Raw genomic sequence first — 15,920 nt, 5'->3', positions numbered from 1 at the left:
CAAGGCTGACAACAGGATGGAGATAGGAGCCAGATTCCTGGGCAATGGGAGGGAACTAGACTGACCTGACCCACATAGATAAGATATTTTATAGAGAAGGGCAACGATACCATAGTTGGAGCATTAACATGATCAAAAGGAAATCTGTCAAGATGAAGTTGAATGTTGAAGATGGAGCAAAAGAATTCAGAGATGAAAGCTCCCAGGAAGCCACTGCTATATTAGCAAGGGATAAGAGCAAAGAAACCCCGCTTTCTCATGCAGACTGGTATTGGCAGATATGTAAATGCAAGGTCCTTATCTGAGTGCATAGGTACTTCCCTCTCCCTACCCATATCTCTCAAGTCCAACTCAGAGTGCCACCTTTTTACACACACTCTTCCTGTTGTCCTGAACAACCCTACTACAGAGGATCAAGACCCTGGGACAAAGGCACTGGGCATGGAATGTCACTGCACTTACAGCATGGCAGTTCAAATGATTACAGCATAAGAGGGGAAAAAAATAACAGGCCTATGGAATTATGGAAAGTTTACAGATTAGGTCTATGAGATTGGATAAACCTCCAAGGTAAGAAAACTTTAATGATCAGAATCTGCTTCTCCAAATTATGATGGCTTATGTTGTTATAGTTGTTTGTTGTAGGAAAATTCTACCATTTGTAGGTAGGCCCATATACCATATACCTAAATATATAAATGGTCTACATCATGCTAACAAAGGTGGCATGTTCACCACCATTCTTATCCTGACTTGAGCTCCATGCAGCAGTGAGAATCCTTGTGAGTACATGGCTATAGTCAAGCTCCATGAACCAACCCCAGGCCTAAGGATGAGCTATCCCTCTTTTTTTTTCCTTTGTGGGTCTAAGGATTGAACCTAAGGCTTCACACTGCTAGGGAAGTGCTCTACCATTGAGCCATATTCCTAGACTGGGCTATTCCTTTTGGATGACTATGACTGCACAATCCTTCCTGTGCTAGTCAGTTTTCTGTTACTTTAACAGACAGTTGCTATAATTAACAGAGAAAAGGTTTGTTTTGCTCACAGTCTGTGATCCATTGGTTCCATTGCTGTAGGCCTGGGTCAAGGAGAGCATGTGGTAGAGCAAGTCACTTACCTCCTGGCAGCTGGGAAGCTAAAAAGAGAAAGAAGAAGGGGCAGTGTTGCCCAACCCCCTTCAAGGGTACACCCTCAATGACCAAAAGACCTCCCACTGGGCCCACCTCTTAAAGGCCCCACAACCTTCCATGCAGCACCAGGCTGGGGACTAAGCCTTTAACACATGGGCCTTGGATAGTGGGTGGGGGGCACTTAGGATCCAAATCATAGCACTTCCCAACCAGCTCTCACGGTATTTGCATCTGGAATTCTAGGTCCTTCACTCTAGCATCTTCTAGAAAGTAGAGAAGGCATGTCCCCTTGATACATCAGAAACTTAACCACTTAGGGCACAGAACGGCTGTAGGAGGGCCAGGTTGAATGCCTAGGGCAGGAATTCTTACTTGGGTTTCAGAGCTATACTGAATACATTTTCATTCCATGGGGTTTTATTTTGTGTTGGGTATTTTTCGATTTGACTTTTTAGATTTTCAGCAAACTATTTTCTGATAAACTTTCGACCAAAGCTTCTTCCCAGGCTTTCTACACGACTCATTGATTCAGTGTTCTGTAGCCCAAAGGGTGGTGAGAGAACAGTTCCTGTTGAGTGAACTCATCCACACCAGGCTTGGGCCCCTGTGAGGTCCAGTTCTCTTTATCAGATAAAGTAAATTACTGATTATCTAATGACAAAGGGAGAGTACAGTTCTCAAAAGACATTTGAAATCAAGTGTACAGGTGGCTCAAGCCTATGATCCCAGTACTTTGGAAGTTGAGACAGGAGGATTTCGAGTTCAGGGCCAGACTCAGCAACCTGGTGAGACCCTTAGCAACGTAGTGAGACCCTGTTTCAAAATAAAAATAAAATAGGACTGATGTGTAACTCAGAAGAGGTAGAACATTATTGGGTTTAATCCCTGGTGCCAAATAAATAAAAATAAAATGAAAACATGTTCATTTTTTATGGCTCTTGGGGGAAATAGTTTAGCTGGTATTATTTGGTTGTAATCTAAACCACTCTATGAGTTAAGTTTAGCAATTTAAGATGGAGTAAGGCGCTCATAGTTTGTCTACTCTTCTTCTCCAGGCTGAGGTTCAGATTTGTGTTAAAAGAAGCTGAAGGATGAAGAATTGGGAATCTGACTCAATAATATGAGGGTGGTACTCTCCTACCTGGGGAGTTAGCAAACATGGCTCTGCCCTTTACCTGGCTGGAGGACTGGGAAGTGCCTTAATATGTTTGAGCCCTTTTATCTCTGTGAAAAAAAAGTCAGTCTCCATGATTTACATTTTTCTTTCTTAGCATCCGCTGGTGGTGCACACTTGAAATCCCAGCATTTGGGAGGCTGAGACGAGAGGATTGTGGTTTGTAGTCAGCCTCAGCTACTTAGTGAGGCCCTTTGCAACTCAATGAGACCCTGTTTTAAAATAAAGAATAAAAAATAGGGCTGTGGGTGTAGCTCAGAGGTAGAAGGCTCCTGGATTCCATCCCCAGAACTGAAAACAACAAAAACAAAACAAAACAAAACCTTAGCATCCCTGGGAGGATAAAGAGGACCCTTGAGCAATTTAATCTCTTAGGAAATTCTTCAGAGTGAACACAGATTGGCTCTGGCTGTTAATCTCTGCTTTCACCTGTCCTGGGTGCTATGTGGTACCCAGCTGGCCTGGGAGCATCCTCCAGTTATAGCATGCATAGCCACCTTGACAAGCACTACAACGGGCAGGTCTCATCTCAGTTACTCTCCAATAACTGTTCCAAAACATGTCTCTGAACGACATGTGTGGAGGAGGTATAGCCACAAGATATTAAGCGATACATTTAATGAATTAAATTCAGTTCCGCCTCCCTGAAAACGACTTGGCTGTTGATTAATCAACTTGGAGGCAATGATGCAGGCGACAGAGAGGTGTCATGGCTTTCGTAAATTCCAAAGAAATTTTATATTTAGTATACATATGGTCTCAAAGAAACCCTTCCCCACTGTGGGAACATAAACCTCAGAGTTGAACATTGCACAGTGAATTCCGCCTGAAACAGCTGTCATTTTCTTGAACCTATAGAGCAACAAGTCCTGTACTATTGAGGATGTGGTATTTGTTTTATGCGGTTGTTGTGAAGATAAAAGAGATCCCTCCCCTTCCTCCCCGGGATGGGGGGCGGGGAGGCTGAAAACCTCAGCTTTAGTTGGTCTTCTAGCAAAAACATAGGGTCTCCATAAGCATTTACCAAATGAATGAAAGGCTGGCTGCCTTCCCCTTCTTTTGTTTAACCCGCATAGGGTCCTAAGCGCCTACGGTGATGCGCCCAGGCCCCCGGGTTCTGCCCGTCACACCGCAGTGTGGATGTAGGGTGGTGGACGGGGAGGGGGTAAAGAACGAGGGAGGGAGCCGGCGGGTCAGACGGCCCAGGGAGAAAGAGAAACCCCTGGAGACAGACACAGGTCCAACAAAGAGGCCGCGCGGGCGAGCCCGGCCGGCGGAGCGGGGCGGGCCAGCGCAGGGGTCCGTCCGCGCGAGCCCCGCGCCCGGGTCCTCGCCCGCCCCGGGGCCTCGGGCGGGGCGGGGCCGGCCGGCGCCCGGGTCACGTGGCCGCGCGGCGGCGCTGCGGCTCCGGATCGCGCCCTCCAGCGCCCGGACGCGGAGACAAGGCGGCGCCGCCGCCCCTGCTCGGGCAGCGCCCGGCCTGCGCCCGCAGCAGCATGCGAGCCGCGCAGCCCAGCGCCCGCGCCCTCCCGGAGCTCGCGGGGCCGCGGCGGCGAGCGTAGCGGGCGCGGAGGAGCGCAGCCCGCGGCGGCCCGAGCGCGGAGAATGCGCGCCGCGCCCCGCGCCGGCCGCCGCCCGCCCCCGCGCCGCGCTCGGCGCCCCCCAGCGCCGCTCGGCTCGCCGCCCCCCAGCCGCGGCCGCCCCGCGGGCTGCGCTAGGACCCGCCGCCGCCGGCCGCCCGGGGGAGGAGACCCGGCCCCAGGGCCCGGGAGGCGGGCGCCGGCCCGGGCGCGGCGCGGCATGCGGCTGCGGGGGCCCGCGTGAGGCTGCCGGCCCCGGGCCCGCCATGGCTGGGAAGGACAGCGGCGACCTCAAGACGGCGAGGCTGTGGCGGGACGCCGCCCTGCGCGCCAGAAAGCTGCGGAGCAACCTGCGCCAGCTCACCCTCAGCGCGGCGGGGGGCTGCCCCGCGGCGGGAGCCGACCCGCTCGAGTCCCCCGACGCCCCCCAGCTCGTGCTGCCGGCCAACATCGGGGACATTGAGGTGCTGAATCTGGGGAACAACGGCTTGGAGGGGGTGCCCGATGGGCTGGGGTCGGCGCTGGGCAGTCTGCGCGTCCTGGTCCTGCGGAGGAACCGCTTCGCCCGGCTGCCCCCGGCGGTGGCCGAGCTGGGCCACCACCTCACCGAGCTGGACATGAGCCACAACCGGCTGACCGCCCTGGGCGCGGAGGTGGTGAGTGCCCTGCGGGAGCTGCGCAAGCTCAACCTCAGCCACAACCAGCTGCCGGCCCTGCCTGCCCAGCTGGGTGCTCTCGCCCACTTGGAGGAGCTGGATGTCAGCTTCAACCGGCTGGCGCACCTGCCCGACTCCCTCTCCTGCCTCCACCGCCTTCGTACGCTCGACGTGGACCACAACCAGCTCACGGCCTTTCCCGGGCAGCTGCTGCAGCTGGCGGCCCTGGAGGAGCTGGACGTGTCCAGCAACCGGCTTCAAGGCCTACCTGAGGATATCAGTGCCCTGCATGCCCTTAAGATCCTCTGGCTGAGCGGGGCCGAGCTTGGCACCCTGCCCAACGGCTTCTGCGAGCTGGCCAGTTTGGAGAGCCTCATGCTAGATAACAACGGGCTGCAGGCTCTGCCTGCTCAGTTCAGCCGCCTGCAAAGGCTCAAAATGCTCAACCTCTCCTCCAACCTCTTTGAGGAGTTCCCTACCGCGCTGCTGCCCCTGGCTGGTCTGGAGGAGCTCTACCTTAGTCGCAACCAGCTCACCTCAGTGCCATCCCTTATCTCTGGGCTGGGCCGCCTTCTCACCCTGTGGCTGGATAATAACCGAATCCGCTACCTTCCCGACTCCATTGTGGAGCTGACTGGCCTGGAGGAGCTGGTGTTGCAAGGGAACCAGATTGCTGTGCTGCCTGACAACTTCGGCCAGCTCTCCCGGGTGGGCCTGTGGAAGATCAAGGACAACCCACTGATCCAGCCCCCCTATGAGGTCTGCATGAAGGGCATCCCCTACATCGCAGCCTACCAGAAGGAGCTGGCGCATTCCCAGCCAGCGGTGCAGCCTCGGCTCAAGCTGCTCCTGATGGGCCATAAGGCTGCAGGAAAGACCCTCCTCCGTCACTGCCTCACTGAGGAGACACTGGAGGGTAGCCGTGGAGGAGGGGACAAGGACAGGAGCTACCCGCCTTCCCCACCTGCTGGGAGTAAGGGCATCGAGGTGACCAGCTGGACCGCTGATGCCTCCCGGGGGCTGCGGTTCATTGTGTACGACTTAGCTGGTGATGAAAGCTATGAGGTGATCCAGCCCTTCTTCCTCTCCCCGGGTGCCCTGTATGTGCTGGTGGTCAACTTGGCCACCTATGAGCCATGTCGCTTTCCCACTACCGTGGGCTCCTTCTTGCATCGCGTGGGGGCGCGGGTGCCTCACGCCGTGGTGTGTATCGTGGGCACGCATGCAGACCTGTGCGGGGAGCGGGAGCTGGAGGAGAAGTGTCTGGACATTCACCGGCAGATCGCTGTGCAGGAGAAGCACGATGCTGAGGGCCTGAGCCGGCTAGCCCAGGTGGTGGACGAGGCCCTGACCCGGGACTTCGAGCTGCGCTCCGCCAGCCCCCATGCGGCTTACTATGGTGTTTCGGACAAGAACCTCCGGCGGCGCAAGGCCCACTTTCAATACCTGCTCAACCACAGGCTGCAGATCCTCTCCCCGGTGTTGCCTGTGAGCTGCAGGGACCCCCGCCAGTTGCAGCGCCTTAGGGACAAGCTGCTCTCAGTAGCTGAGCACCGAGAAATCTTCCCTAACTTACATAGAGTCCTGCCTCGGTCCTGGCAGGTGCTGGAGGAGCTGCATTTCCAGCCACCTCAGGCACAGCGCCTTTGGCTGAGCTGGTGGGACTCCGCGCGCCTGGGCCTGCAGGCAGGTCTGACGGAGGACCGACTGCAGAGTGCCCTTTCCTACCTGCATGAGAGCGGCAAACTGCTGTACTTCGAGGACAGCCCGACCCTCAAGGAGCATGTCTTCCACAACCTCACCCGCCTCATTGACATTCTCAATGTCTTTTTCCAGAGGGATGCTTCCTTGCTGCTGCATAAACTGCTTCTGGGGACCAGTGGTGAGGGTGAGGGTGAGGGTGAGAACTCCTTAGGGTTGTCCCTGCCTACCCAGAGCCAGGACCCGCTCCCAGCCACCCAGCTCCATCATTACGTGGAGGGCTTTCTGCTGCATGGGCTCCTGCCAGCCCATGTCATTCGGTTGCTGCTTAAGCCTCATGTCCAGGCCCAGCAGGACTTGCAGCTGTTGCTGGAGCTGCTGGAGAAGATGGGACTTTGTTACTGCCTCAATAAACCCAAGGGCAAGCCTTTGAATGGGTCCACGGCTTGGTACAAGTTCCCATGCTATGTGCAGAATGAGGTGCCCCATGCAGAGGCTTGGATTAACGGGACCAACCTCGCTGGGCAGTCTTTTGTGGCTGAGCAGTTACAGATTGAATATAGTTTCCCCTTTACCTTTCCCCCTGGGTTGTTTGCTCGCTACAGTGTGCAGATCAACAGCCACGTGGTGCACAGGTCGGATGGTAAATTTCAAATCTTTGCATATAGAGGGAAAGTTCCTGTGGTGGTCAGTTACAGACCTGCCAAGGGGGTCCTGCAGCCAGACACTCTGTCCATTGCCAGCCATGCATCTTTACCAAATATATGGACCGCATGGCAGGCCATCACCCCCTTGGTAGAAGAACTGAATGTCCTACTTCAGGAATGGCCTGGACTGCACTATACTGTGCACATCCTCTGTTCTAAGTGCCTTAAGAGAGGGTCGCCCAATCCACACGCTTTTCCAGGTAAGTGGAAAGAAGGTCACGTTGTGTTTTTTGGGAGATATTTGTTTCTCCTTTGGCAAAATGTTTAACCTCAGAAAAGTTTTTCTTGGGGACCAGCAAAAGGCTTAGTAAGCATCTGGGCAATGTAAAATGCGGCCGCCAGTGTCCTCCTCCTAACAGGGAGATACAGGCGTTCTTTCAAAGTCAAAACATTTCCTATCTCCTTTTTTTATTCCTCTTCTCAATTTGGCCACATTTTGTGGAAAGAAATTCAGGTGGCTGAACAGAAGCTGGGACTAGTGTGACATTTGCCACTCATCCAGACTTGGCTGTCAAGGAAATTAGACACGGGGAGGAGTCTGAGTTGTGTCTGTGGTCATATTCTTTTGTTTAAATCCAGTGTGCAATCTCCTTATTTTCTTTCTACTGAGGATTAAACCCAGGGTCATTCTAACTCTGAGCTACACTCTCAGTCCCCTTTTAGTTTTTATTTTGAAACTGGGTTCTGCTAAGTTGCTCAAGGTCTCACTGCATTGCTGAGGCTGGCCTCAAACCTGTGATCCTCCTGTCTCAGCCTCCCAAATCCTGGGATTACAGGCAAGTGTCGCCACGCCCAGCCAATATGCAATCTTCAAGTCAAAATGATGGCTCACTTTTCCTAAGAAATTCCAGAGAACAATGCTCTGTAATTGAGGAGAATGGTGGACAAGTAAAGACAAACATTTCAGCTGCAGTGCATGACTAAAGCACTCGGTGTACTCTGAGGCATGAAGGAGAAGGATTGGTCTTTGAAATATCTGAAGGGAGGGTCTTTGAGTATTTCCTGACAATTTTGAGCATTATAGATATCATAAGGTCTGTTTTTCCATAAATGTCTAGAGATGGAGCTTTCTGGCAGTAGAAAGGGAAGAGAGAGGGAAGGGGCAAAAAGCCTCTGAGGAGGTTTTCCAACAGACTTCTGTTTTTTTTTTTTTTTTTTTTTTTTTAATCTTCATTAAGTGGGAGAATTCCAGGACAGATTGTCTGGGATTATTTTTAAGGCTTTATTATTTTTTTTTTAATAAATTAGTCTTAGGTTTATAGCAAAATTGAATGAGAGATATGGAGATTTTTCATATACCCCTGTCCTTACACATGCATAATGTCCTCCATTATCAGCATCTTGAATTAAGCGTGGTACGTTTGTTCCAGTCCATGAACCTGCATTGTCATGTCATTATTACCGAAAGTTCATACTTAAAGTTCACCCTATGTATTGTATGTTCTGTGCGTTGGGACAGATGTATAATGACATATATCCACCGTTGTAGTATCACACAAAAGAATTTCACTGTTCTAAAATTCCTCCGTGATCCATTTATTTCTCTCTCTTTCCTTCAGTCTCGGCAGGCACTGACCTTTTTATTGTCTCCATAGTTTTGCCTTTTCCTTGTGCGGGATTTTTTTGAGCCTCATTGATTTCTCTTAAACAAGTCTTTCCCTGGGAACATGTCTGTTTCCTCTTTTTTATTTTTTTACATCTTTAAACATCTAGTGTGTGTGGTGGGGGCACAGGCTTGGTTAACAGCATTACAAGCGTCTTAAGCACAATCTGGTGCCTCATCTTGGTCCTCCAACCCCAGGGTACTTTGAGTGGTGATGAAATGGAAGACTGTAGCCGCTCAGATCTTTGTCCTGGTCTGGGTGCCAAAATGAATGCAGCTCATAGTAGTATCAGGAAGGAATTGGATACCAATATTTCCGAAGGTAACATCTTTCCGTTGCCCTAGATCTAGGCTGAGTTTAATTCTTCAGTGTGAAAAAAGCCACTATATTGGGTTACCAGACAACTGAGCCATCCGTTCTGTATGATTATCTGGTATCTTGTCACAGTCCATGACTTGGTGACCTCTTCAGTTTGTTTTATATTTGCCTTTGTATTTTATCCACAGAAGCAAAATACTTTCTTACTGGATTGCAAAGTCGTATAATGTGGTGGGGAGTTACATATTCACAGGGTAGTTTATTGAAGGAGCTTCCTAAAACCAGTTATTTATTCAGAGATGGAGCATTGATAAAAACTGGTGCTGTTAACAACAAAGGAAAAGACATAGGTTATTGAACAAATAGAGATCTCTGCTGAGGAATTCCAAGAACTTTGAGAGGTAAACAGTGGGACTGGAGGTTTTTTTTCTCCTAACCTCAGCACTTTATTTTTTATTTTTAACAATCATATTCCATAACGAAGCTTGTACTACAGAAGCTTGTACTAAGGAAGCTTGGGATACAGAAACAAGCCCATCTTATTTTTATTGTTTTGTTAATTTGCCTTTCAAATGAAGCATACCTGGTTGGCAGTCCAGGCTCAAAGGAAAGATTTTTTTTTGAACTTGAAAAACAACAGCAACAACAACAAAAGTGATTGAAAAGTTGTAAATTCTTATATATTGAGTAGGGATAAATCATCATTTAAAAAATAATATAGTTCTGTATTATTTGTTTATTTATTATAAAAAAATGCTATCTTTTGGATCAATTAGTTCCCCCTATTTAATAAAGTAGCAAAGGGCTCAAAATAATGGGAAAAGGTGATTATAGTACATTTTCACTAGTTTATAAAGACAGAGGAAAACCAGGTTTTCTCTTTTTTTATTTTTCTGTGATAGCAATCATTTGCTAGTAGTTGTTGCAATTCTGAAAGATTTGGTAAGGGCTAAAAGAATAAAAGTTAGGAAATGATGGAGGAATAACTATAATTTTGGATGTTCAGTTAGGTCACACTTTAAATATTCATTTGTTAAATTATTAGATTATTAAGATACCTTTGAATCTATTGGTAGCCTTTATGTCCTTTTAAGAAGTCATTTTGCTTTTTAGGGACAAAAATTGGCTGCTTAGTTTTGCATTTAATTAAAGTTTTGAGTTCTTTAAGTTTTAACAATTTTGTATATAGTAGTGAAAAAAACTGGAGTTCTACTAGTTTTTTTTTCAACCCTGGGAAATTTTTATTCAACATTACAGTAAGAACAATAGCAAAATTACTGTCTCCCTTGATAGTAAGAAATCTCAAGTTGCATTAGTATGTTTTTATGTGAAAAGCCTATTTTGGCCCTGTCCTCTTGAATTTTTTGGCCTGAACTGCATTTATGTAGTTGGCTGAGGGAGGTGTAATGCTAGATTTTTTTTTTTTCTTATTTTGGATTTGGAAATCTAATCTTTTGGAAAATGCCCAGCTAGCAACCATTGGTTTTAAAAGTTTTGTAGAGAAGATCTAATCACACTGCCAAAGAGGTTACCTATTTGTCTTAAGACAGTTGGATTGAGCAATAGGAAATTCTTTGGGAAACTCCAAGGGAGGTCTGTAATGATGCTCATACGTAACTGTGGAAGTCCATGCCTGTTTTCTGCGTGTGCTGGCTTTTGCCCACATCCCATATTCTTCTGTTCATTGCCTGCTTGTTACTTAGCCTTGTGTGTTCTTGTTTGAGAGTATATTTCTTCCTTTGGAATATTTTTTATTATATTTTTTCTAGATTCTAATATTTTATTCTATTCTACCATTATGACATTTGAACTGGAAAAATTTAGTACTCCTGAGGTTGAGCAATGTCTTGAGCTATACTCAGTGGCTAGAACACTGCCCTGCAGCAAGATTCCAGTGCTTTATGCTCCATTTCAACCGCCCAGTGAGTGCGTGCCTTATAACTTTTAAGTCAGAGCTGTGTCTTAGTGATTCTAATTTGTGCTTCTATCTTCCAAATGATGAAACACCATTTTTAAGGAAAATGAAAAACAACCGAAATCAGCAAACCGAATTAGTTGTATGGCTTTCTTTAACCGCTGAGCCATTCATTTGCTCAGTAACAGGGCCTGTCTCTCCCTCCAAGAGCCTCTCGTCCCTTCCACAGTTCTGTGTTCATGGTGTGTACCTGGCTGACCACACTCAGTGTGTTTTGTCTTGTGTCAGTACCATTTGTATATGTATAATATTTCTTTGATTAGATTATTCCATGGATTCCTCCAAGTGAGAGACACACCCGAGGCTTTGTAGTCTCTGGGAGAGTCTTTCAGATGTTGCCTGAATGATTGTTTGGTCTTTTGTGAGAAACATCTTCTTTGTTGTTTCCTACTCCATCAAATGTCCAGGTATAGCCTTGTTCTGCTTGTTCTGATCTTGCTTTGTTCTGCTTCCTGGCATCCCCAAATGTCTTCTAGCCTTCATTTTGTGCCTGTGTGACTGGTCTTGCCCTTGAATGGGTCCTTCATTTTGACTACTGAAGCAAAGCAAAATTCTTGCCTTATATCAAAGTTTTAGAATTACTGGAATTTGAGCATGACCTAGTTGTTTGGATTGAATTAGTCATTGTTTTTAATTTCACAAAAGTTATTCAATATATTTTTAGTTTTATTAATATTGATGTCCCTTGGCTTTTATTTTTTTGAATAGGCCTCTTTGAATTCTGTGGGACTTTGTTTTGAATACAAATAAAAACTGTAATCATTCTGTTGTGCAAAAACACTGTGCAGAATTAGAAGACTGGAAAGGCCTTTAGGAGGGTTCTAATTAAAGAATTAGACACCTCTTCTTTAAATTCTAGAATGGAATCTCAAGTCATCCCTGTACAAGTGGTTTAGAATTTCCATAGATAAAGTCTTTTTTGTTAACAGACATTTTATGTCGTAGTCTGCTGCCTGTTCCTCTTGTTACTCAGCAAATCTCACCTATTTTAGTTCTTAATTCATTTATTTCATCCTAACCTCTGAAATACTGTTAAGGTGAATGTCATAGAGGTATTTTGGAGATTGGGCAAGGAATAATATAGGAAAATAGTTCTTTGCCCATTATGCAGGCAGGAGTGGATAGAGAACCATTACTGTTGGACTGAATGTTGGTGGTTTCTTTCTTCTTTACCTTGCTAACTTGCTTGTCTTCACTAGAGCCTGTTTTTGAAAGACCTGACCATCCATCCACTGGGGTACTTTCTGTTTTGTTTTTTGAAAGCCAGGGGCAAGTGCTGGCCTAGTCTCTTTCCTCTCTTGTCTCTTGGGGCCCTGGCACTTCTTATCCTTGGGGCAGAGGGTGTGAAGTAGTATTCCCAGTCTTTATGGAAAATACACCCAATAGGGGCTACCCGGGGCAGGGCCAACCAGGACTTGGCTCTTCTGATTATGAAACGAGTTGTCGCATGGTTGTCAGGTTACCTGCCTCTGGGTGCTACGGCCTTCACTCTAGCCTTTGTGCTCCTGTGCTGCTGTAGCTTAATGATACTGACCCTGGAGTGATTGGTAGACATGTCAGACAGCCATAGAACACGTGTGACCATATGTTGTGGTCAGACCCAAAGACCGTCTTGTATGTAAAGAATGCAGTGTTACCCACAGCTATCCACTGTCCTGAGTTCTTTTGGGACAGTGGCTGGTTACAGGGCCTCAGTGCATGCTGGTTGTCTTGGAAGAACTCAAGAACTTCCAGTGTTTCTTACTGATTTCTGGGCATGTTTTTTAGTTACTCTTGGTGTTCTTTATCTTAAAGTATATTCCCTAGGGCCAGGAGTGGTGGCACATGCCTGTAATCTCAGTACTTGAAGGGCTGAGACAGGAGGATCACAGGTTGGTAGCTAACCTCAGCAACTTAATGAGGCTCTCAGCAACTTAGCAGACCCTGTTTCCAAATAAAAAATGAAATAGGGCTGGGGATGTAACTAGTAGATAAAAGACCCTTGGGTTCCATCCCCAGTACTATACACACGCACAAAGTATGTTCCTTAAAGAAAGTATGTGTGATTTTTCAGCCATGTGTATTTCTGCCCCTGTATACATCTCCTACCTTACAGAAGCAAGAGAGGGGTGGGCAAGGGGCAGCTTAGCAGGAGGTTAGGTGGGTCAAGCATAGGAGTTGGTCACTGAAAGCCTCTGTCTGCTGCCCACCTGACTTCCTGTTTGCCCTCGCTGTGACAGTGCACACCCCTTTCCCCACAGCTCCTGTTCTGCAGCTCTTTCTGTCCAGACCTCTATCTTCCCTTCACCGTGACCTTTCTAAGAGGGAAAAGATAGATACTGAGGAGCAGGAAATCCGATTGGTGAAAGTGGAATGGGTGTGGGAAGCAGATGTTGCTGGGGGTTGTACCAGCAGCTTTGCCTTCTTCCAGGTTTTGTCACTTTCCAGAAAGCCTGACCTGGCCCAAGCCTGCCAGTTTGAGTTCATGGAAGACAGTTTGAGTCCTTGGCTGCAATGCAGATATGATTCTGTGTGTACTCCACTTTGGTGGTAGCGTGGAGAATAATTCTCAGATACCACTGCCAGCCGGCCTGACTTATTTGTGGAGACAGAGAAGGAAAAATTTTGAGTTATTTTTATTTTTAGCACGAAATGCTTGAAAACATTTTCTCATTTTCCTTCCTCAGTGTAATCACTTAACTGCAAATACTAGAGCTTGGTTTCTTAAAGAGTGAATTAGTGAAAAGCCATCAGCCACATTTTCCCCCTTTAACTGTAAACTTATTTATGGAAGACAAAGAATACAGAGAAGTCTGCAGGCGGGGCAGGACCGAGGTAACTGGGATCAGACTGTAGGCACAGCAGCAGCCCAGACACTGCTTCACCTGCCTCAGGAGAGGACTTCCTGCTCAGGGCACAGCCTGGGCAACCAGGCTCTTGCTGCTGGTCCCTTCACTTTTGCAGATCTGTGGGCAAGACTTTCAGGAGAAGCAAGGATCCAAGAACACCTGGTGAGGTGTCAGGCCCTCTCCAAGGAGGCTCCTGCTTCGCGTGTGACATTCTTCTTTTTGGGTGGGGTGGCTCAGTGAGAAGCACCCTCTCTTGCTCCTGCTGCTGCTCGTACCCTGCCTCCTCTTCTTTCTCTCCCTCACTTCCTCCTACCTTCTTTTACTCTTCCTCCTTCTCCTCCTCCTCTTTCTCTTGAGGGTGAAATTCACATAATGAAATTAAACTTTTTTTTTCCCCCCCCTGGGGATTGAACCCAGGGCCTCTACCTTCAAGTTACATTGCTGAGGCTGACATGTAACCTTTGTTCCTCTTGTCTCAGCCTCCCAAGCACTGGGATTATAAGCATGTACCACTGCAACCAGAGAAACTAACCATTTTTCAAGTGAACAATCACCTGGCATTTCCCACATTCAAATTGCATGCAGTTGTCACCCTAGGGTCACGTGTTTGCCCAGCAAGGAGCACATGGGCTACTGGGTAGCGTTCTTCCTGGGGTCACTGACTGGGAATGCTTTCATCAAGATCTTGGTGACAACTTTCTTTCCAAGGCATGACTTAAACAGAGTAGGGAATTTGGTGCTGGTCTTGAGATGCCAGGTTAGCTTCTCATCTTTTATCAGGGTTGAGGGGGTATCCTCTTACACCATGTAGGGAAGAGGCTCATCCAGGCCCTCAGGACTGTCCCCTGGCCAGTGTGATTTAATGGGAGCCACACACGGCACACTGAAGGACACGTGGAAGAGAAGCACAGAGGAGTGCTGCGTGAGTGCCGTCTTCTGCACAGAGCCTCTACCCATCAATCTTGTGTGTGGCTCCTTCCTTGAGAGCCTTGTGGCAAGGCCACAGGTGGACATGAGTGGAAGGGGGTTGGTGGCAGAGATACCAACTGGGTAGCTTTCTTCCTGGGGTCACTGACTGGGAATGCTACCAGCTGAGATGGGTGAGTGTACCGTGTCACTGACTGGATTCTGCCATTTGTCGGTGTTGAATATTTGCTATATGTAGAAGTTTGCACTGAATTAGGAGATTTAGGAGAACAAAATAAATTACAAGGCTTTGGCTACTAGGAGCTGGGGTGAGATTTTAATTTTTTTTAATTTTTTATTGGTGCACTGTATTCATACATCATAATGAGATACAAACTTTTGTAGACATACATGCACACATCGCCCAGTCAGCCCCCACCTGATCCCCACCCCATTCCCTCCCCATCCCTCCTTCCCGTGCTTGGCTTAGTGGTTGACATCTAGTATTATAGCACTTTATCCAAAAGTAAAAATGATAATCTCACATAACAGTTTCATTTGTCTGATACCAAGCTTTTGATGACTTAAAGATAACATTTCAATATTTCTTTTTGCTTTCTTTCTTACCAGAAAATATTTTTTTTCTATTTTTTTAGGTGAAACTATCATATATTATATATTTGTTTTTCAGAAAAAAATCTATCCTAATATGGAATATGGATTCTAGATACCCAAAATGATCTTGAAAAAGAACAAAGCTAGAAGATATATCTTTTCTGGTTTCAAACCATATAAAGCTACAATAATTGAAACAGTGTAGTACTGTTCTAAAGGCAGATATATAAACCATTGGAGTTAAATAAAAGCCTAGAGCTAAATTCTTCCCTATATTGTCAAGTTATTTTTGACAAGGTTTCCACGAACATTTGGTGGTAGAAATAATAATCTTTTAACTAAATATTGTTGAAAAATAATAATTATATGGAAAAGAATAAAATTGGACCCTTTCCTAATCCCATATACAAGTATTAACTCAAAATAGATAAAAGACCTAAATATAAATCTTAAGACTATAAACTTTTAGAAGAAAATCTGGGTCATAAAACCTCACAACATTGAAATTGGCGGTGATTTCTTGGTTATGATTTCAATGGCACAGGCAACAGAAGAGTATATAAACTCCCTAAAAAATAAAAAAAAAATTGATATCCAAAGACAATGTAAACAGAGTTAAAAGTTACTAATAGAATTGGATAAAATATTTCCAAATGCTATATCTGAAGGTATATTAATATTCCAACTAGAAATCCTAAAAATTAACAACAATAAAAGCAAACA

General features: G+C 46.7%; 1 protein-coding gene across 2 annotated transcripts in view; it reads left to right on the top strand.

Annotated features, from left to right (window-relative positions):
- Nucleotides 1-4,153: 4,153 nt before the first annotated feature.
- The window catches only part of MFHAS1 (multifunctional ROCO family signaling regulator 1), a gene marked incomplete at both ends in the record, with an annotated part of 83,112 nt that continues 71,345 nt past the window's right edge, over nt 4,154-15,920 (top strand). The window contains one exon of one of the 2 annotated variants that reach the window (XM_080710740.1): nt 4,154-7,151. In XM_080710740.1, coding sequence (XP_080566866.1) covers nt 4,154-7,151 — 2,998 coding nt within the window. The remainder of the gene's footprint in view (nt 7,152-15,920) is intronic. The other variant, XM_080710741.1, reaches the window with a different exon arrangement.

Source organism: Muscardinus avellanarius (assembly GCF_963383645.1).
Source record: "Muscardinus avellanarius genome assembly, chromosome: 14".
NCBI lineage: Eukaryota > Metazoa > Chordata > Mammalia > Rodentia > Gliridae > Muscardinus > Muscardinus avellanarius.
The sequence above is the reverse complement of the archived record's forward strand: the minus strand, read 5'-3'. Positions and strand labels throughout refer to the sequence as shown.